This window comes from Arachis duranensis, chromosome 5 (genome assembly GCF_000817695.3).
Source record: "Arachis duranensis cultivar V14167 chromosome 5, aradu.V14167.gnm2.J7QH, whole genome shotgun sequence".
Classification (NCBI taxonomy): Eukaryota; Viridiplantae; Streptophyta; class Magnoliopsida; order Fabales; family Fabaceae; genus Arachis; species Arachis duranensis.
In genome coordinates, this window is record NC_029776.3 from 85,860,264 (window position 1) to 85,883,361 (window position 23,098).

At 36.4% G+C, this 23,098-nt stretch overlaps 3 protein-coding genes across 3 annotated transcripts in view; 1 reads left to right on the top strand and 2 right to left on the bottom strand.

Moving 5' to 3' along the window:
* Positions 1-1,008, top strand: part of LOC107490080 (lupeol synthase) — a 10,316-nt gene extending 9,308 nt beyond the window's left edge. The window contains exons 16-17 of the mRNA XM_016110853.3: positions 650-733; positions 842-1,008. Coding sequence (XP_015966339.1) covers positions 650-733; positions 842-952 — 195 coding nt within the window. The 3' untranslated portion in view covers positions 953-1,008. The remainder of the gene's footprint in view (positions 1-649; positions 734-841) is intronic.
* A 4,695-nt stretch (positions 1,009-5,703) lies between these two features.
* Positions 5,704-7,831, bottom strand: LOC107490023 (uncharacterized). The gene is made up of 4 exons (XM_016110791.1): positions 7,579-7,831; positions 7,346-7,389; positions 5,909-6,424; positions 5,704-5,817 (listed from the first exon to the last, which is right to left on the bottom strand). Exons 1-4 carry the CDS (start codon positions 7,829-7,831, stop codon positions 5,704-5,706), a joined length of 927 nt encoding a protein of 308 aa, XP_015966277.1.
* A 7,991-nt stretch (positions 7,832-15,822) lies between these two features.
* On the bottom strand, positions 15,823-17,484 carry LOC107490024 (uncharacterized). The gene has a single exon (XM_016110792.1). The coding sequence runs from the start codon at positions 17,482-17,484 to the stop codon at positions 15,823-15,825; it is 1,662 nt and encodes a 553-aa protein (XP_015966278.1).
* Between the last annotated feature and the right edge of the window lie 5,614 nt (positions 17,485-23,098).

Here is a 23,098-nt window from a genome sequence, read left to right on the forward strand (position 1 = left end):
ACGGGCATGATTTGCCACTTGACTAAGGACTCAGCTGCAACTTAAATAATTCCCCTTTTTGGTCCGTTTTTCCTTTCTTGGACTGAGTTCTTTTTCACTAGTTCCCAAATTTTATGGGTCTAACTCTAGCCATAGATTCATTCTGGTTCTCAAAGTGGTTTAATCAACAATATGACTCAAGTCCATAAAGCAAATTCAGCAATATCATTGCATAAACCATTTTTATCAAAAGCTTCAGTCTTAATGAATTGGGCCTAGATACTTGAACAAGTATTGTTGTGGGTTTGCCCAATAGAATTCGGTGCTTGTTTGAAAAGAGGTTTCAATTCAAGTCCAAAAATGAAGCTTGAATTAAAAATGAAAAAAATGAATTAGTTTGTTTTGTTTAAGGAGTTTAGTTTTCTTTAACTACTATCAATTCTAGTTACAAAAATGCTCGAGATTTTTAATTCTCTCATTAATATTTTCCTACTTTTATTGTCTTATGTATAAAATCTTGAAAACGAAATAAATTAAAACAAAATGAAAAGTTTTTGTATTGAAAAATAAAAACATAAATGAAACAATTATTCAATGAAACCGAACATTGTTGCTGATTATGTTATTTGTTACTAATATATAATTTTAATGTTTGTTTAAGAATAAAAAGGCTGAAATTGATCCAACACCCATACATCGTGGAATAAAGTTACTAATCAATTCACAAATGGAAGACGGAGACTTTCCTCAGCAGGTAATTAATTTTCACTAAACTAATTAATTTAGTTACAATTAAAACGCTTAACATCTTATATCTATGTTTCTCTCACTAATATTTTGTTTATCCATTAAAAAAATACAGGAAACTACAGGAGTGTTTATGAGGAACTGTATTCTAAATTACGCATCGTATCGAAACATATTTCCCATATGGGCTTTGGGAGAATATCGTCGCCGAGTTCTATATGTATGAGCATGAAGATGATGAAGACTATAATCAAATCCAATAATTATGTCATTGCCTTTAAATTAACGTAAAAACTATATGTTTCACGTGTGCAAATTAAATGTGTAGTCCTTTTTTAATAAACATCTCATCTATGTTGTAAATGAAACTACTATATTTGAATATTAAAATTGTTAGAAGAATTCCACTAGAGAACTAATGAAGTAAGTATATAATGTATATAATGAGCTGATTCTTTGATCCAATATGAATAAAAAATTAAAATTATCCACATTTACCCTTATTCCAAAAGTGATGTTCATTTTTGAGATATCCACCACCAAAAAATTAGTAATCCTAATTTTCCCTCAATCACCCCTTTTTTCGTTATCGTGACGTTTCAAACCAAACCCTTCAAAAACAATGTTGAACATCCCACCGTCTTCCCCAATAGAACTCTGATCAGTACTGGGCATCCTTCACCGCTAGCTTCCATCGCATGTCTCCCGCCCACCAGACTCCAGCGGCTCGCCCTCGGTCACAGGCGTACAGGACGCCGGCAGTTCAACCGAAGATGCGCCGAGCCGAAACACCTACCCCGGGTCACCCACCGTCACCGAGCCGAAACACCTACCCCGGGTCACCCACCGTCAGTGTCGTACCGAAACACCGCGGCTCACCCTTCCTCAGCGCCGTTTCAAACGACCGAGTCCCAGCCACTGGCGGCACGACCAGACCCGGCGTTCCACTTTCCATCGCACTCCTCTTTTGGCGCATGTAGCACCCAGTGAGGGGTGCCCACGAGTTTTCCGTCGAAGGAGGTTAGTGAGAAGTATTTAGTTTTTTTTGTGTGATTATAATTGTTTCTTGTTGTTTTTGGAATAACATGCATTGACCTTTGTGTTGGTGTTTGGTTTTACATAGTGAACAAATAAATTGTTACAATTTCGATTCGTCGGAACGTGCATAAGAACCGGTTGGTGTACATGTTTGATATTGAAATAATCTTAGCACGGGAAGGTTTGCAAAAGTTTCGTCCACTAGCATAGAATATTTTGCTCGCTGTGTGGTCCTTTACATGTTATGACACCTAGATTAGTTGACTGTTGTTGTCCTATAGTTGAAAGTATTTGGATGGTTATTATAGCATGCTTTCGGATGGTTATTTTGGCATGCGTTCGGATGCTTTTCAATTTTTAATGTTTGTTGCCTTGTTTAGGACTTCATCACCCGTGTTTATATTCTTCGTTCATTTAGATTTATTTAATACTTCTTGAGACTAGATCTTCATCCTTCATTATTTTTTTCCTGATTCTTATTGCTGCCGTATCTAGTGCTGGATACTGTTTATATCGCTTGGTTGTTGAATTTCTGAAAGTGAAAACCTCACCTTGCTACATGGTTATTGTGCCGGAACTTGTTGATTAAAATTGGGATGTGAATTGTTGGCTTTGATGTTACTTGGCAGGTTATTTTAGAATGTGACTTGATAGTTTTTCCACTTTGGGGGCTGTGATTTGTTTAAAAAAATATTGTTTCAATCGTTTTACTGATTTAATCAATTTTTTCGATTTTTTTAAATATTTTAGCATGCTACTTGGCTGTGATTTGTTTTAATCATTTCACTGTTTTGAAGCGTTGTTTTTTTTTAAACAACCAAGCTCTCTATGTTACTCCTATTTAAGAAACAGTTTAGTAATGTAAAGGTGTATTTTTTACTCAAGTCAAGCTAAGATCTTAGTCAGTCAATCAATTAAAAATTGAATTGCTATTGTCTTTTGTGAAACTCCAACATTCTCAAGTTGCTATAATATTAGATGTATGGTTGTTTATCTATCAAAGTGGCTCCTTTGTAGATTTTATCTAATGGATTTACGGCTAGATTCTTTCAATGCAAGTCCTTACTCAATAATATTCCTAGAAAGCTTGATTTTTAAAAAAATTACTAATATTTCAGAAATAGTACCGACCCCGCATCGTAGCCGACCCGTCTTGCATCACCCGACGTCGGAAGTGCACGCCATCCTGCATTAGCCGGCGTCGTGGGTCCCAACTCCTGCGTGATCGATCACACCACCACTATTTACAGTATAAGGTAAGCGGCTTCATTATTTTTGTTCCTGATTCCTATTGTTGCCACATCTAGTGCTGGATACTATTTATATTGCTTGGTGGTTGAATTTCTGAAAGTGAAAACCTCACCTTGCTACATGATTATTGTGCTGGAACTTGTTGATTAAAATTGTGATGTGAATTATTGGCTTTGATGTTACTTGGCGGGTTGTTTTAGCATGTTATTTGACGGTTTTTTTTTTTCACTATGGGGGATGTGATTTGTTTTAAAAAATATTGTTTTAATCATTTTACTTATTTAATCATTTTTAACAATTTTTAAAATATTTTAAAAAATATTTTAGCATGTTACTTGGCTATGATTTATCTTAATCATTTCACTATTTTGAAGTGTTGTTTTTTTTTAAGCAACCAAGCTCTCTATGTTACTCTTCTTTAAGAAACGATTTAGTAATATAAAGGTGTATTTTTTACTCAAGTCAAGCTAAGAACTCAGTCAATCAATCAATTAAAAATTGGATTGCTATTGTCTTTTGTGAAACACCAGCATTCCCAGGTTGCTATAATATTAGATGTATGGTTGTTTATCTATCAAGGTGGCTCCTTTGTAGATTTTATCTAATGGATTTACGGCTAGATTCTTTCAATGCAAGTCCTTACTCAATAATCTTCCTAGAAAGCTTGGTTTTTATATAAAAAATTACAAATGTTTCAGAAATAGTACCGACCCCGCATCGTAGCTGACCCGTCTTGCATCACCCGACGTTGGAAGCGCACACCATCCGCGTTAGTCGGCATCGTGGGTCCCAACTTCTACCTGACCGATCACACCCACCACTATTCATAGTATACGGTAAGTGGCTTCATTATTTTTTCCTGATTCCTATTGCTGCCATATCTAGTGCTGGTTACTGTTTATATCGCTTGGTTGTTGAATTTATGAAAGTGAAAACCTCACCTTGCTGCCTGATTATTGTGCCGGAACTTGTTGATTAAAATTGTGATGTGAATTGTTGGCTTTGATGTTATTTTTCCGCGGGAAGATATGCAAAAGCTTGGTTTAAAATAGGTCAATTTTTTCCATTACCGATATCTATTTGAAATAAGTAGATGGTAAATGTTGCATGCTATTGGATGGCTGGTTTCGATCGATGATCACTTGTTTGCATAATTGTTCTTTTCCCTTGGGGGTTTATCTTTTTTATTAAATTGAAGAATAACCATCCAAATAACTACAAAAGTGAACATGTAATGTCGTAGGAAAATGAACATCTAAATTAATTGTGTGGAAAATACATTGTAATTGCTTTATAAAATGAGCATCTACATACCAAAAGAGCATGTTTGAAGACAAATTGATACTTCTAACTTAAACATAATAACTTTGTTGTGATTCCCTTTGAGGGGGCCTGCCAGATAACTATATTCCCATGATGCTGTGTGTGTGGAGTATCATGTGACATGATCGGTTAGGATTCTAATTCTATTCAAATTATAACATGTAGTAATTGGTGAGACTAATGATTTATTGATTCGTTACAGGCACGGACTTGTTTTGAATTTGATTTGCTGAGAACCATTCTGATGGGGAAATAGGTAATCTGTGTAGCGTCATTCAGCAGTCTTCATTTTGATGGCTTATAACTTGTTTTATTTTTGTCAATAGAAATTAGTAGGGGCGCACTGTTCTCCGTCCTATATAAACGGAATGGTCACCAATGAGTCAATCAAATAGGTGCGAACTTTGTTGGAACAAAATGAAAAACGTGCGCGCCACAACCCCACAAGAAACAAGAAAAAGGAGGTTAAATCACCATTCACGACACCAAGTACGAGGACATTGATGAAACGGGTCGGGAAATAACCTGTGAAAAAGAACCGAAAACAGAGAAAGCAATAGAAGTACTTAATCTTAAGACCACAGAAACCTTTCTTAACTTATGTATTTATGTGTTTAGGTTTTTATGTATTTTTGCTGTTGGAGTCTTGGTAGAAGATATAGGATGAACATGTTTGGTTCTTTAACTACTCTGATTCTATTTCAAGAAAATAGCTAAGCGCATAAAAGCTATTGGTTAAGAATAACCATTTAGTTAACAATAGGATTAAACATCCGGTTTCCTATTGAATTGAACATCCAGGTTAAAATTCTTGTATAAGATCACACACAATAAGCCATGACAATTTTATATAACCATCTGAGTAACCATCCGCTATCATACAGGTTCAAACATCTAGGGTAAAATACTAATAATTTATCAAACATAATACACCCATACTATCCAGAATAACTATCTGGGTACCAGGGATAATAAACATCTAATATCCTACTAATCGAACATCCAATTTAAAATACTTGAAACTGATCACACAAATACACCTTTACTATTCTAAGATAAGTATATGTGAACAGCTTTAAATAAACATCCGATACTCTATTGAATCGAACATCCATGTTAAAATACCAGTAAGATGTCACACACAATACAGCATGTTAAAATGGTTCATTCGTAGCAAATTAGAATTGTTCATTGAAATAAATCAAGTATAGATTCTTGCAACAACTGCATACAACCCTGTAAACTATATCTTTATAACATAACCCCACCCTCTTCATCTACCCCTAATAATACATGAATACCAATCGAAATCATATATACATCGACAAGAAAAATAAACACAAGCACACCCATGTCCAACATATTCTAACTTTTGTCGAAGGAGTTTAGCAAAGACATGAAGCTACCAACTTCTTTGGGCGCATTCCGGCCAACAGTGTCACCAAAGTTTGTATCTGGATATGTATTTGAACGGACCACCTGGTAAACGACAGAAAAATGACAACAATCAACTTATAGCATAGTTCTATACCGAATAACTAGTTAAAGTCAGATTGATACAAACATGTACCGGGAAAGCATTCTTGTTTTTCCTTTGACCAGATTTCTTGAAGGACTTCTCCAAGGCAGGTCTGGGCCTCTTACTCTTTGGGCGGCCCTTTGTAGTGACCAACAATGGGCCTTGAATGTCGACAACAACGATGACGTTCGAATTCTGTGAGCCAATGCTGGTATGGGTTTCCACCACGCTCTCGGACCTCTTCTTGGCACGGTGCTCGATCAGCTTGGCTCTTGTTTCATCTAGAGCAGCATGCAGCAATGCTGTTTCGTCGTCATCATTAACGAACTCCTGAGCAATGTTGTAGAAGTGTGCACATAATCCCCTGAATACATTATGACTCACATCCGACCGATTGACGTCGTGACTGCTCTTGATATAAGTATGCTTGCGCTTTATTTTCTTGCTCCATCGAGGGAGAACATAGCAGGTAGGTACTTTATACACTTTATATGAATGGAAAATTGCAAGACAATAACAACACAACACACCTGAAATCTCAAAAAGATTGCACTCACAGCGAACCTCCTGTGTGGAACGGTAAAAGTGCACATCGTACAAAATGCAGAGAATAGTATCGTGGACTAATTTTTCTTCTTTCACCTTCATGCATACCACTGGCCCATCTTCAGTAACTATAGAGACTCTTCAATCTACCTTTTTCACGAACTCAATTTGAACATCCCTAAACATGCTAGTAGTGTACTCCTGTTGAAATTGTCTCTCCATAGGCGAGCTCGTTGCACAAGGAATAACCCCCCTCAAGTCTACTGCCTCATCCTCCAATTTTCTCTACTCCTTAACTCCAAGCACATTGTCGTATTCATGAACAAATCAGACCAAGCTAGTCCTGTTGTGTAAGAATCTACCGTAGAATGCGTGCATGCTCACTCCTTTGCGTATTCCTCAGGGCAGCCCAAAATTCACCCTTGAAGATTATAGGAACCCACATGCGTCGGTCGTCATAAAGGTCTATAAAAAACAAAGTTCTTACATAAGAACCTTTAACTGAAGTTATTATTACAAAACAGATAAAGCCAGCTACCAAATAATTATCCATTGAAAAACGTAACGTAATTGTACAATAACGAACTTGAAAGCCATGTGTTGTCATGTTGATTGTGTTTCTCTATAAATTCATGTCATTTTTCCTAGAATGACTCCACCGTTTGAGAGTTGAAACAATGTCCCTGAGGGCGGCATGCAACTCTCCGTACCGACAATAACCTTCAAGCTTGTGCAATAACTTCTTCATGAAGTGCCAAATGAACCAACAGTGACGTGTATCGGGTGACGCCTTTCTAATTGCACTGAACATGGATCTGTTTTGATCGGTGATGATGCTCTGTGGAGCAGCTCCCATGCACATCACCCATTGGCTGAAAACCTACTCATAACTTGGGATTTCCTTGTTTCCCAACAGCGCACAACCGAGGAGGGTCGACTTACCATGGTAGTTGACACCGACGAACGATGCAAATGGTAATCCATGCCTACACACATAAACAACCACATTTAAGAATTCCCAGTCGTGACCGTACGGTAAGAAAATACAAAACAAACCAACAACACTATGTGATACCTGTTTGTACTGTACATACTATCAAATGACACAACGTCTCCGTAGTATTCATTGGAAGCCCTACACCTTGCATCCACCTATACTGCACTCCTAAATCTACACTCCTCGCCCAATTTCACCGCATAGAAGAAGTTTCGCTTGCTGTTCTTCATTCTCATGAAATAGTTCATCACTTCCCTAACATCTGCATTCACGTTGCTGGTTTGGAGTCTTGCTGTAATATAGTTTCTTAACTCCTTTTCTGAGAATTCCAGATTCGACGGGCCCCCAGCCTCATTTGCCAAAGCTAGGAATGTCTTGTTTGGTCGAATCTCAACCTCATCATTATTCTTGATAACACACTTCGCATGCATGGTCAGCTGCCTATACTCATGGTAGTGCACTGCCTTTTTCGCGGAACATGGGTGCGAGTTCCTCAACTCAACCTTGACGAAAAGCCACTCTTGCTTCTCCTTACCAAATTTTACATGTATTCACTGCATTGGTGCTTTGACACGAAACCCGCAGATGCAGTCCCGATTACAGTGGATAGCCTGGTTAACGGGTTCCTTTGTGATCTTGTCAAATGTTGTTGTCCTTATTTTAGTTGCAAATCCAAGTTTCTTTGCGTAGTTAACATAGAAATCATGAGCTAGTTGCAATTGCGCAAACCGCATTCCAACTCTTGGTATTTGGTCTTTCTCAAGGCAACCGTGATCCGGTAACTACGTATCAGAAAAAATCAATGCCATTAATGATGAAATGAAACATGCAGATCCTTACTGCACAAATTTAAACTAGAGTCCAAACCTCGTCACAAATATTCATCTCGTCACTTCCTACCTCAGTAACATACAACAATTGCGTGGCCTGCACTTCCAAAATAAACACATAAATAAAAAAAGATAAATTTTTATTCAATATCATGTACATGAAACCTCACTAACCAACACAAAAAATGCGACAAAAAAGTATAAATCATGTCATTCATCCTACCAATTTTAGCTTTAAAACAAAGGCATTAAAATGACAACCATGATACATTACAAAAAAACCGTTAAATTACGATGGTTTTTTTTCTTTCGAATTTGCGAGGGGTTTTTGACTCCCGCAGAAAAGGTTGTGTCAGTTTGGAAAATCGACAGAGTTACGTGTCCTGCTATTTGATTGCGATAGTTTTTTAAAAACCTCTGTTACTTAGAATATATTACAGCGGTTTTTGACCCTTGTAATTAGTGATGGTTTTTTCGACTTTGTGACAGTTTAAAACTCTCGCCATTTGGGTAGCCAAAATTAAAAAAAAATTACAGGAGTTTGAAACCCCAAAAAATTAGCTACCAAACATTAAAAAAAAAGCCACAACAACAAATTCAGACATAAACTATATTAAAGAAGCTAATCAAATACATCCATTCAAAATAATCAATTTTGTTGCAGACTTAATACCCGATCAACAGATGGATCTTATGTTGCACAATTACAAAATTAGTATGTCCAGTAGCAGCAACAGACAAACATACTTTGAGGAACAATGCTCAGAATATATACAAGAAAATATGAGCTTTCCAACACATTTTAACTAACAAAAGGCTGAGGTTTATATGCTGCTTGATCACTTTTCGGCCATCATGACACCCTTGGTTGTCAAGAGTGATCTCATATGGTTTTTCTCCAACAAGATTCATATCTTCCATGCATGCTTTTACCCATAAAATACAAAATAGATAGTATTAACATAAAACAAATATAGGACTAAGCAAAAATAATACAGTGTATAACCAGCTCATAAAAGAAAAAGTGTTGTTTGCTTCCATGGTCATAATTAACAATCACAAATAAATTTACCTAGTGCATTGAGATGAAAAAAAAAAGTAAAAATGCCTATAATGAAGTTTATTGTTAAAGTATGTCCAGAGAGTGTCGTAGCAGAGGCTATAATAATAATATACAAATAAATAAATTAGAAGTCATTTGACAACAATACTTACAATCATTCCAGCATAGGCACACATGTAAAAGTCATTGTACTTGGATGACAAATTTGGTTATCAATAATTTTTCCTACACAAAAACATTGGAATAGAAAGTCATCCATTTTCACAATTGATTTTGCATATATATGCTAGTATACAAGTGACTGGCCTTATGAAAAATTATCTAGAATTGAGCATACATGTGATGAATGAAAATACATGTCATGAAGATGTAGAATAACTTTCTATCAAAATAGAAGTGAAAATGGTGATATATCACTGCTTTCAAAGTACAGATTCATTAAGATTTCCATTTTTGGTACAAAAACTATTTTAATAGGACTTGGTTATAAGCTATTTTGAACCTGAAAAAAGTTGATTAACTCAAAGGCAAGCATGATATATAAATTCAAGTACGAGGTGATTTTTAAGCATGCCCAATCAAATGGAAGTTCCAATTCACATCCTTTTTCATTTTTTATCGACTCTAATTTCAATAAATTGCTATGAAGTTATAGTGTCTCCTATATCAATAGATTATCTGATCAGTTAAACACTTAAAAGTTTGAATTCTCTAATTAACTGGACTTGATGTACTAAACAAAGTCCTTGAAACTGCTACATGATCTGGAAACTTTAAGAACTTGATGTCACAAGTAAAACTAAAAGCAGTTATGCATAGGCATTAGAGACATTAATTGACTAAACGTCCACGAAACAACAGCCGATGATATGCTATTATAACAACTAACAAGCTCAACCAACAATAACAAAATTAACTGAATAAATGAAAATGACCTTTGTTACATTTAGATGATCAAGTTTATGCCAAATAGCAACTTCTTGTGTAAATACCGACCTCAAGGTAGCGATTTTAGCATTGATCCATTGCCTATCTTAACCATAATCCAACATTTTAACTGATCATTAAGTAATAATCACAGAATTGGTTAACAGTAAAAATGTAAAAAAAGAAAAAAAAGAAAAAAAGCAAACCAATAATTCCATCAAAAGCACGACCAACCTCAATATAACATTGAAAATATATTTTATTTCCTAGTCACCACACAAAAACAATAAATCAGGATCACATAAATTTTCATTTATGAGCCCCAACATGCAAAGAGATTCGAAGCTATCCATCACCAATCACTATAAAATAAATGCAATGTAACTAACAGCCATTACTAATTAGAATAAACCAAGAACTGAAAGTCATAAACCAAAATCATAAACTAAGAACCCAAAATAAATGTTATTACCTGAGACATTTTCATCTGAAACTAAAACTTGTTGATAAAAGACGAAGACCAACAAGGAGGAGAAGATGAGAACACAACGAACCAACAATGAAGAGATTAGAGGATGCGATGTACTAGTAAGGAGGAGACGATGAGATTGGAGTTGGGGACTTAAGGCTAGAGGTGGCTGGAGGTTGAGGGTAGAGGTTAGAGAAATTAACTGAGAGTTGTGATAAGGCAGTTAACGAGGGTGAGGTTTGGGATCAAGGATGGTGTATGGAGAAGAAAGGGAGAGTAGGGCTGCAAAAAGTGATGAACTGAATGAAAAAGGTTTTGCGAGAATGATAATTCAATTTGGCGGGATGTGAAAAATAAGAAAAGGAGTGAAATAAGAGAAAAATTTTGGATTAATAAGATTTTAATTTGGGAGAGTTTTGTAACTCCTGCTATTTGATATAAAAATTGTCGTAAATTAAGAAGTAAAAATACTAAAGAGAAAATCTGACTTTCTTAATTAATTTACGGGAGTTTTTTAAAACCTCTATTATAAAACTCCTACAAATTTGTATTTTTTGTAGTGGTAATTGAATCAATTATTTCATTTTATCTATTATATAATTATTGTAACTACTACATATTCTCTTTCACATTGACACTGAACATCATATAGCTAAACATGCAGTAGGTACAGCTACCATATACATAGTTTCATCCTCGATTTCAGAGCCAATAGTGCCTATTGTTACTTTTAAGAGTTGTTTTCTTTATTCATTCATTGACCATCATGCATAACTATATACATATATTCTAATCCTAACATGCAGAAAGCAGATTAGGTAAACCATCAATTGATAACTCTTGCATTTTTTATTTTTATTTTCAAAATATATCCTTTCTAAATATAATACCATTGGCTACAACTCAAATTCAAGATACCTCACTTCTAAGGTTTCAGGGCACCTATGGGCATCATACACAGCAACATGGGTGATTACATATTTGAGAAGCACATTCTCCAACTATAGAGAACTAACATTGTATATTTCTTTATCTATTTTTTTTTCTAATTAAACTTTTGGGATTGAATAGTGTGAGGCATGCTTCACGCACACTTTTATTGCACTAAGATACACACCATCACCACAGTTATCAATTATATGCTATAACGTAACGTTTCATTTATATTATTATTATAATTGTTATTATTATTATTATAGATTAATTTTTCATATTTCTCTCTAAGGCAATGCAAATATTGTTGGATAGTTTTGATAAATATAAAAACATTTTTTTATAATTAATTATAAATACAGTACCCTTTAAGTACTCTTTATATGTTCATTATTAAAAATAAGACAGTATGCATAATATCTGTAACACTCTAATTATCAAAGCTCACGCTTCCGGCTGCGCGACTCTGATAACTCAGATATTACGACGACCCTTATACTATTTAATACTAAAATATGAGCCTGTTTTAAAACTTTAAAAACGCAATACCGCTCCAAAATACTTTTGTTAAGTAACGTTCATCCATATATATATATATAATTTTACAAGCGTTAACCAATACAATTCCTATCCCTCTTATAGAATATATAAAGAAAAAGGCGAGGGAACAATAAGCAATAACTAAAGCAATACAAAACATCACGACAACAACTAGATAAACTCTTTGTGACTTCTACGTCCATATCCTGAAAAGGGAAATTTTTAGGGGGGGTGATAACATCATCCTCGAAAGAGTTCTCAATAGAGGGTTTTTGAGAATTACTATAATAGGATATGCGAGATAAAATCATTTCAGTGATTAATAACCAACTTATGTATCTTTTCAAAAGCAAAGGTTTACTATCAAGAAAAATCTGAAATCTTTTCTGAAAGAGGAAACTGTTCATGTAAAAATAAAATTCAAAAGTTTATCTATGCTAAACCAAATTAGCCTTTCATACTTTTCCAAACCAGAAATATCAACCTGACATGGCCTTCGGCCCACCTCATGATCAACCACGGTTCTAAGCCCAAAAAACCCAAACAACAACCAATCACCACAGTCCAACAGAGTCTCAGTCGCAAACACAAATAGGAAAGTTCAAGCACAAACAAACAGTTACTGCAAGTAGAACAATTAGCAGTTAATCACAAGTAATCACAAAGGCAAACCAAGTACAATATGCACACCCAAACAATGTCACATAGATGCATATGATGCATGCATGTCCTAGTCGCTGATGATATCATCTGTCGGTTATAAAGCCAACCCGACAAGTCTTGGTAGCTAACCATTGAACCGTCCTTCTGTCGTGCATCCCCAACTTGAGTTTTCCACATGAGATAATCATAATTCACATCCAACACACTCACTGGTGTATATTCATGGGGGCGAGCTCATCCGAAACTTTCACAGTGTCCGGCTACACTTACGACATAGGGTCAGCACAGTATCAAGTCTCAATCTGTAGCACGTGGTGAGAACCCTTTCGAGGATGATGTTCTCACCCCCCCTAAAAATTTCCCTTTACAGGATATGGACGCAGAAGTCACGAAGAGTTTATGTAGTTGTTGTCATGATGTTTTGTATTGCTTTAGTTATTGCTTATTGTTCCCTCGCCTTTATCTTTATATATTCTATAAGAGGGATAGGAATTGTGTTGGTTAACGTTTGTATATATATATGTACTCTTTGTGAGTTTTTGTAAGTATTTTTGAGTGGTATTGCATTTTTAAAGTTTTAAACAGGTTCATATTTTAGTATTAAATAGTATAAGGGTCGCCGTAATGTCCGAGCTATCGGAGTCGCTCAGACAGAAGCGTGAGCTTTGATAGTTAGGGTATTACATTATGGTATTAGAGCGGTCTTTCCTGTAGAGCCTGAGGAATGGACCGACTATGCTTTAATTGCATGCTCTGAGCGTTTGTCATGTAATAGGCCTTGTTCAGATAACAAGAATTAGAGCTTTATGCACATGACAATCTATTGATTAATGCCATTAGCCTTGCATTGCACAATTCCTGATATTAAGTTTGGCCAGTTTAATACTAGCGAATTATGTATATGAAAGCACTAATGGGTTATCATAGATGATATACGAGTTTTGAGTAAAGTGAATCTCATATTTTGGGAATGTTAGAAACTATTTCTCGAGGCTATTCAGTGGTGTATCTTGAATTCTGTTCGAGTCGACCTGTTCATGTTTTAACTTGAAGTTTTTGTTTGCTAATTGTTTTGAAAAGTAGTTTGATTTTTTCAACTCTATTCCTCTATTCATATGCATTCTTGTTTGATCTTAATTGCATGTCAAATAAATAGCTAAGATTGAACACTACTATTATACCTTTGCCTCGTCAAGTATTTTCTGTGACTCCCACGTCTCTGTACTTGTTATAAACTCAAACCCAAATTTAGCCCGGTACTTTCGGTCCCAATGAAGCAATTCCTAGAATTTAAACATAACCATGTGAATATGGTTTCATTCACATATAAGAAAAGGATTTACAAAATAAAATTGGGCAGCAGCACACAAACCCTCATCATTGAACCCGGGGCATAACAATGGCTCGATAAAGGTGACTGTGTCCAGAGAAGGCATCCAACCATGATTGTATACGGGACTCTTTGAACCACAACTGCCTTGCAAATGTCGTTGCGACCTCCAACGAAGAGAAAGGAGACGCTTCTATCATCTTCTCTGCGAACCAATGGCTTCTAGTTATGAGAAAGAAGTCTCTGCTCTCCAATTTCCCTGAAAGTAAAAGGGGATAGATAGAATGTCCAAGGACAGTATAAAAATGTGATTATAGGAAGACTTGGCGAAGATGTTACAGCATTGTGAAGTTTCGATTAAATAAAAGAGCTTTATATGAGAGTCTATATTTTAAGAAATCTAAGAAGTATCAAGCAACACAACCAATTTTCTAACGATATGACTAAAATACAATCCTACAGAAATATAACCTAATATTTTAGGAATCGGCTGCCTCATTCACAATCTTCAACCCTTTCATTAGTTGACTCCTCTAATACGCCGTCTCTCGTCAACAGCAGGCCTTCGACATCAAATTCACGGAGGCTGCTCATATAGGACTGTGGATGAAGGTCGACCTCACAATGTTCATAATCTTCGCCCATGTCAAACAAATCTCTTGGCTTCACATGGACCACTACATTCCATCCGTTCTCCACCTCATCCTCCACGTAGAACTTAGGCTGTTGTACTTACTCCAAGAATTTCTCTACAGCACTGCAATTCACCAGTACATGACGATGTTCTTGAAGCTGTTCAGTTGCTGTTAGAGTAAAAAATGAAGCTGCCCCGACCGACTTTCCAACCTCTAGGAACATGTTAGCAATCTCGCTCTCTGGAACATCGCTCGGCCGGTCATCAACGCGCGTCGGTCGGTTGATCCTAGTCTCGACATTATCTAAGTATCTTGAACAGAACGTGAGAATCTCCTCGGATAAGTAGCCCTCTGCAATCGATCCTTCCGGTTATGCCTTGTTACGCATGTACTGCTTGAGACGACATAGGTACCTTCGCGTAAATAACATAACTTAATAGGTGACAATTATACTAGTTATAGAGGTCGAGAAAGCTTAAGTAGGTCTTTACCTCTCAATTGGGTACATCTACCGGTAATGCACTGGGCCACCAATACGTACCTCCTCGACCAAATGCACCGTTAGATGAACCATAACTGTGAAGAAGGAAGGTGGAAAAATCATCTCCATGTGGCACAAAGTATGGACCACACGATCCTGAAGGAGAGGAAGTTGTTGAGGATCTATGGATTTACTGCATATTAGTCGAAAAACGGCTGATAACTCAGCCACGACGGCGGACACTAGGTTGGGCAAAACGTGTTTTGACGCAATTGGCAGTAGATGTTCCATTAGGATATGACAGTCATGACTCTTCAAGCCGAATAACTTGCACTGTTTTAAATCAACACAGCGAGAGATGTTGCTAGAGTACCCGTCTGGAAAGACCACATTCTTGATTGTCCTAAGAAAGACATCCTTCTCTGGATTCCGCATGGTAAAGACTGCAGCAGGATACTTTCCACCTTCAATTGGCCACATATCCTGCCGGATGCCCATCAACTGGAGATCTTTTCGGGCTTTTAGGTTGTCTTTGGACTTACCACTTTCGTTCAACATGGTGAAAACATGTTGTCGCATACATTCTTCTCTATGTGCATCACGTCAAGGTTGTGACGTAATTCATTGTTCTCCCAGTACGGCAGACCAAAGAATACACTCCTCTTTTTCCAGGGAGACTCGTCTTGGACCATAGTCTGCTGTCCGCACCTTCTTTTACCGCCCACCGCTTGCACTTTGCCCTGTGAGACGGGAACACCCTCCAATTGTCTTAGGACATCCCTACCAGTCAATTTGGTAGGTGGAGATCTATCCTCTACCTTGCCATCAAATCTACTCCGATCCTGTCTATATGTGTGATCGCGATTCAAAAAGCGACGATGACCCATATAACACCATTTCTGACTGAAGGTGAGTCGCCTAGTCTCGGCGTCCAAATTGCACGTGGGGCAAGCTCTCCCGCTGTAAGTATTCCAGCCAGATAAATTGCCCAAGCCAGGGAAATCGCTGATAGTCCACATCAGTGCAGCTCGCATCTTGAATGTTTTCTTCTCACTGGCGTCGTACGTATCGACACCGGCCCACAGCTGCTTGAGCTCATCGATCAAGGGCTGTAAGTAGACATCTATGTCATTACCAGGCATTTTAGGACCAGGAATAATCATAGAAAGAATGAAGTTGGTTTGTTTCATGCAAATCCATGGGGGTAGGTTGTACGGAATAAGAATCACTGGCCATATTGAGTACTTTGAACTGAGGTTTCCATAAGGGTTAAAGCCATCACTAGCCATGGCTAGGCGAACATTGCGCGGATCGCCAGAGAAGTCAGTGTATCTCCTGTCAAATGATTTCCAACCCTCGCCGTCCCTGGGATGCCTCAAGTAACCGTCAGAGTGGGTTCCACTCTTGTGCCACAACATGTCCATGGCCGTCTTGCTAGACATGAATAATCTCTGCAACCGTGGAATCAGAGGAAAATAACGAAGAACTTTCGCCGCCTGAGGTTTCCCATTCTTCTTGACAACAGTGTTGATCCTTATGATGGAATTCTTCCTGGTCTTTTGCTTCCACCTGGATGCTCCACACCTTTTGCATCTGGACCGGTCATGGTCGGAACCCGTATATAGCATGCAGTCATTTGGACATGCATCTATCTTCTTATACTCAATACCGAGCTTCCTTATGATCGTCTTGGCATCGTGCAAGGTCTTCGGAATCCTTGCATGCTCAAAGGCATCCCCTAATAGCTCCAGAATCAATCCGAAAGCCTTGTTGCTAACTCCGCACATGCACTTTATATGATAAAGTCTCACCAAGAAAGACAGCTTCGAGAATCTTGAGCAACCTGGATATAATCTCTGCTCGCCATCCTCAAGCAATTCGTGAAAGGCACGAGCCTCGTAGCTAGGCTCGTCAGATAAGTTCGGCAACCCCTCCGCACCATCTCCGACCACTTCATCCATCATGTTTTCATCATCACCCTGCAGTCCCGGAATGTCGAAGGCCTCGTGGACCATGTCAAGCATTTGATTTCCTGAGTTTCCAGTGGGTTCTAAAGTTTCTCTACCTTTGGAGCTCTCGTCTACGGTCCTCTCACCGTGATGTAACCAAAAAGTATAGTTAGGGGGAAAGGGTTTCATCAGAAGATGATCGTAGGCATCCTCTCTAGTTTGGAAAAAACGGAACCGACACAAAGGGCATGGACAATGTATCATCCCATCCGATGATGCATTGGCAAAGGCAAAATCAAGAAATCTATTCAAACCATCCCTATATTCTGCACTACCTCGTGGCTTTGTAATCCAACTCTTATCGATGTCTAATTAAATGAAATAGCACGAACAAATAAATATACAGTAAATAGATGCGTAACACTACAAAACCTATTGAAATAAAATTGGGATATGTGTCAAGAGAAACAACCACGATTAATCACAATTATAAGACGAAATATCTCAAAACGGGAAAAGAAACAAAGTTATTAGCATCCCGGATAACATGTAGCACACGAAAGGTAATTGGTAGGAGGCTTACTCATTGCAAAATTCTGTGCTTTCTTTAAAAAATACTGGTAGAAAGAAGTGCTGGTTCCAAGTCCAAAAAATGAAATATTAAGAAATACTTCCTTAAAAGAAAAAAAAGAAAAAAAAAGTAATTGTTAAAAAAAATAAATTAAACAATAACTATAATTAATCCATCATAAGGCACAGAGAACGGAATATTCAAATTAACCCAAAATATGAAAAAGAAAACAGGATTGAATGTTACATATGGGTACCAAAAATGCTTGCGGGTGAAATAAATATAACTAATCATCTTGTGCTGTCTTCTAGCGTGTAAAAAAAAAAAAATAATTTGTTCAGTGTAAAAGAAAATACAAAAAATAAATAATGCACAGCAAGAAGGGTCAGACAAAAAAGATATGGGTACCAAAAATGCTAGCAGGTGAAATATCCTTTCCTTCATGAGCTGTAGGACCTAGAGGAAACACACTAAGAGTCCAACAATTTTTTATTCATTGTTCTTCTTCTCTACACACAGATAGACTATAAAAGTTATCATCTCATAATCATCAGAGATGAATAATAATAGTAGAAAAAATGGAACTATCTGACTGTACGATCTACTCAAAAAAAATCCAATATTTTATTTACTTGGGGAAAACAAAATTCGAACAAAAACATTTAAACGTGAGAATCTGAATTCTGATAAAGAACAAAAAAATCGGCATGGCTATGACTGTATGAAACTAAAACTTGTTGCAACTGGACCTGGTAGACACGAATTATTAGAGTGCCTTTATTTGGATTTGAGCCATGGAAGAAGATGCTTTGATAATAATTATTATAGTAATAATAATAAAGCATATAATTGAGATCTTATGATAGACCACAGCTACAACAATTATCTATTAGTCCAATTCTTACCTAATCAATTTGATAATATCCATACAAGCTTAAATTCATGCTAGCACCATGCATTCACACACTTGGAACAAGCATCACAACATTTTATCATCAAAATTGTAAGGTATAGCAGGTCAAATTTAAAGGGGAATTGAATTATCAGTAATGTTAGAGAGTGCCAATAGAAATAGAAAAGCACTATCCTGGTTCATGAATGGTTTTATTAGTTTACGGTCTTATTTCATTTAATCCAAGACACATGTTGGAGAGAATGAACAAGCAAATGTTAGCTTTATGCTTGTGGTACTAAAGATAACAAATGCAAATGCCTAATAGTACCTAGTTGGCCAAAACTGAGTTTTTATTAAAAGAAATAGTGAAAGATGCAACAAATTCATAGAAAGGCACAATGAAAATAAGACGGTACAACATATCCACAAATTGGGTTTTACAAAAATAATAATAATAACAATAATAATAAATTAAAAATTAAAAAATCATTAATCTCACTTTTTCCTTTACAATACCATAAACAGAAAACACTGAAACAAATCAAGAAATGATAACAAAAACTTATTAGGCGGGTAGATTCTTTAGTTTAGGAATCAATTTAAAGTACAATGCAATGCTGTTCCCACTTTATGGGTAGCTACTAGCTAGTCTATCTGCTACCTGGCTACGGACTAAATCTCCAAAGTAGTCCAACAAATTCATTACTTTTACAACTTTAGCCCTTCAAATCCAAAATTCATTATAATAGTTCTCGAGATTCAGCTCTGGACACAAAATACAAACAATAAAGACCCATGTGTCATCTATGCTTGTTAGAACTTACACACTCCTCTTGTATTTTACATTTCATTCATCAATCAGATCTAAACATGTATGAATGCTGCCAAACATCGAAAAGAACTAGGTTCACAATGTATAGAAAGTACAATCAACAAGCTTTGATAGAATTAATTTACCGGACACAATAGACCAGTCCCATTGAAAATGCAGCTAACTCAGGAACCGAGCAGCAAGAAGAAATAAGAATTGTACAATCACATGTACAAGTTTCAAAGAGCATCAACTAGGAAGCAAATGTAAAATTGTATATGCATTCTCTATGTACCCTTCATAAGTTAATAAGCGAGTATCCCCAAGCTGTATCCCCAACTATTAACTATAATGCTAACCACTAAATGAATTATCATTTGAAAAGTTACTGGTTAAGTTTATTTGTTTCTCAGCCCGCAATAAATTTCTTGCTTTAATGTCTTTTGCAGATCCCTACTCATAGTATTAGCAATTCTAATACATCATGCGAAAGGTACTCGAGGTGTCTACATAATAAGCGAGTATATACTCTGATTAGAATTATCTTTTACAATTGTTTACAATCTGGTCTCATTACTTAAGAGACAAAATAACAGAGCAACCCATTCTTACTGATAGGGAACAAATATATGTATACTATGATTAGAATCATCTTTTACAAGATAAAATTACAATCTGCTAGTTAATTAATATCAATTAGCTATCTAGCTAGTCAAATCTGAAGTGTTCAAATAGTTTACGTTATGACAAAAACATAAAAATTATTACCCAGCTGAGCTTGCTCATTGTAGAACAAGTCGAATGAATGAAATCCCTAACTCTAAACAGCATCAATTAGCCCAAATTGGCAGAATATATAGACAAACTCTCAATCAGTCTTCTGAACCAAGAATGTAAACAAGAAGGAGAGATCAGTTATTAAAGAACGTACCAGATGAAAGGGGAGAGGCCGCGATACGGCGATAGCTCAACTTGGCGGACGGCTGAGAATGGTGGAACTGTTTCACCCACGATTGATGAGAAGCATGGATGGCAGGTTGGTGGGCTTCTGTAATTGTGGGCAAAAGCTCAAGAAATTGGGGGTTTCTGCAAAATTGGGGTAGTCGATTAATGGTTGTAACATGACAAGGGGGAACTCACAAATTGAATTATGATTAGGGGGTCACTTGGGTGGGTTCTTCCGCTGATGAATCAGGGCTTTCCTCCTATGTGTTTGGCGCGCTCCAAACTTCAACTCGCGGGTTTCTGAACAATTTGGGGAGAATCAATTGGTGGAAACGCGAGTAAGAGGAAATTAAAACTATTAATTGTAAAACTTACCTAGCGGCGTTTCTTGAAGTAGTAGCCAGGATACGTTGCTGAACGAGGAGTGGGCATGTTTCGCGCCTCTGTTGTTGCTTCTCTTCGCGCCAAGAAGTCACGCCCAAAAGAGGGGGCTTGAAGCAATCGCTCCCAAATGAGCGGCGGTTGTCACTGGCTAGCCACTATCCAGTGGTGCATGGCGGCATCTACCAGACCGCCACTCACTTCTGCCGCTATCTTTCGATTTCTTAGCGATTATGAGCGTTGCCACTATTTAGTCGCCGCTATCCTCCGCCCCTGCCGTAGTGGCATATGCTTGTTTGAAATCCTTGTTGCATCTATCTTTCTCTGCTTGAGTTCTTCTTAATTCACATATTCTTTGATATAGCTTTGAACTTGTCTTAATGCGCTGTGCCTTTTAACTTCGGATTCCGAGTCCATCCTTAGAGAAATTGTTGATTCATTTTTTCTCTTATTTGACAGTGATTACAGCCAATTTTGAGATTTTTATAAAAATTGTTGTTGATTAGATATATACTTATCTATATATAAAATTTTGAAAATTGCTTATACAGTTTAACAACTATTTATTTCTAATACCTCGCCTATACTTTTTCTGGTTTACGGAACTGCACTTACTTTAAATACAATTTGACTTTCTAGTAATTTTACTATAGTTCCAATACATATCTTTGTTTGATTATGCATTTAGATATTTTTCAAAATTCCAGAAAGAAAGGATTTTTTACTTTTACTCCGGTTGATTTTTGTTTGGTAAACTTCACTTAATTTATTTTTTATTTGAATTCGGTTTAGCATACTACATTGTTTATGCCATTGTTGCTCTTTTGAAGATGTTGGACTCAAAGCTTTCTTCTTGTGAACGAACTCATTCTCTCTTAAGCTTTCCATCTCCATGAATGTCATACTTGATTCTGTTTTAATTATTCTACTACCTCTTGTAAGCACTACAATCAATCTCAGCTTTCCTTTCTCTTGTGAATCTTATTCCTATGTGAGTCAGTTTGATTTATTTCAAATTAGTGTATCGTTTATCCTCTCATTGTCTCTACAAGAGTTCTTAGTCAAAGATTTATCCTTTAGAAATTACTAATGATTTAGTTGTCTTTTTCTATGACTTTTGTATTCTTTTGGATCAATTGAAAGCTTGTTTGATGTCTCATGCCTAGTGGATCTTGTTTGAACTACCTTAATTTAATATCCTTTCTTGTATGGCTTGACTCCTTTTTAAGTACATCCTAATTTTCTTGAATATCCTTCTGAGATGGTAATTTCAAGTATACTTTTGGAGTCTTGTTTCGAACTTTTTGAAGTTTTGAATTTTCTTTGAAGAAGTTCTAAACTAAATTTACTTTTCTGTTGCCTGATTTTAATTGAAACCATCCTTCAAATTTTGACAAAGTTGTTTTGAAGTTGGCATGCACCATTTTAAATGAAGTTTTGGAAAGCTTCCATATTTATTGGAAATTTGTCTGTTTGCAATGCACCACTTATTTCCTTTACTAACTTATAAACAAATTTTTACCTCGGATTCTCTTTTCTAAATAGAGTTTAATTTCTTCTTCCGTCTTTTCAATAATTTTATACACGCTTGTTTGAATATGGACTTTGAGAATTTTTGAAGAAGCATTTGATTTCTCTTCTGAGTTTTATGATTGCTTTTGGTTAGGTTGTGCACCTAACTATCTTTCTAACATATTTGAGGAAATATTTTAACTCTTAGCCAAACCTGTGTACATGTTGTTTTTAAAACTCTATAATCTACCTCAACTTGAAATTGTATTAAAGCAAAGCCACATTATGCTTTTGTTACTCTCTTGAAGAATGTTTGTTGCTTAACTTTTCTTTTAGACCGCGAAGTGATTTTTCCGCAAGTTTTCGACTCTTTTATGAGCAATGTATTCGGAAGTACTTTAGTCGTGCTCTTGAGTTCTATGAGCTTTGTCTTGGGTTTGAGACATTCTTTTCTGGAAACCTCACACTTCTTCGACTCAGCTTAAGTTTGTTTCAAGCTGATGTGCTGATTTTCTTCTTATTGATCCTATTGAATTTTTTTGATCCAAGGGTTATCTTTGAAGTTGTCAATTGATTTATGATGAGCGGATAATTTATACGCTTTTTGGCATTGTTTTTAGTATGTTTTTAGTATATTTCAGTTAGTTTTTAGTATATTTTTGTTAGTTTTTAGTTAAAATCCACTTTTCTGGACTTTACTATGAGTTTGTGTATTTTTCTGTGATTTCAGGTATTTTCTGGCTGAAATTGAGGGTCCTGAGCA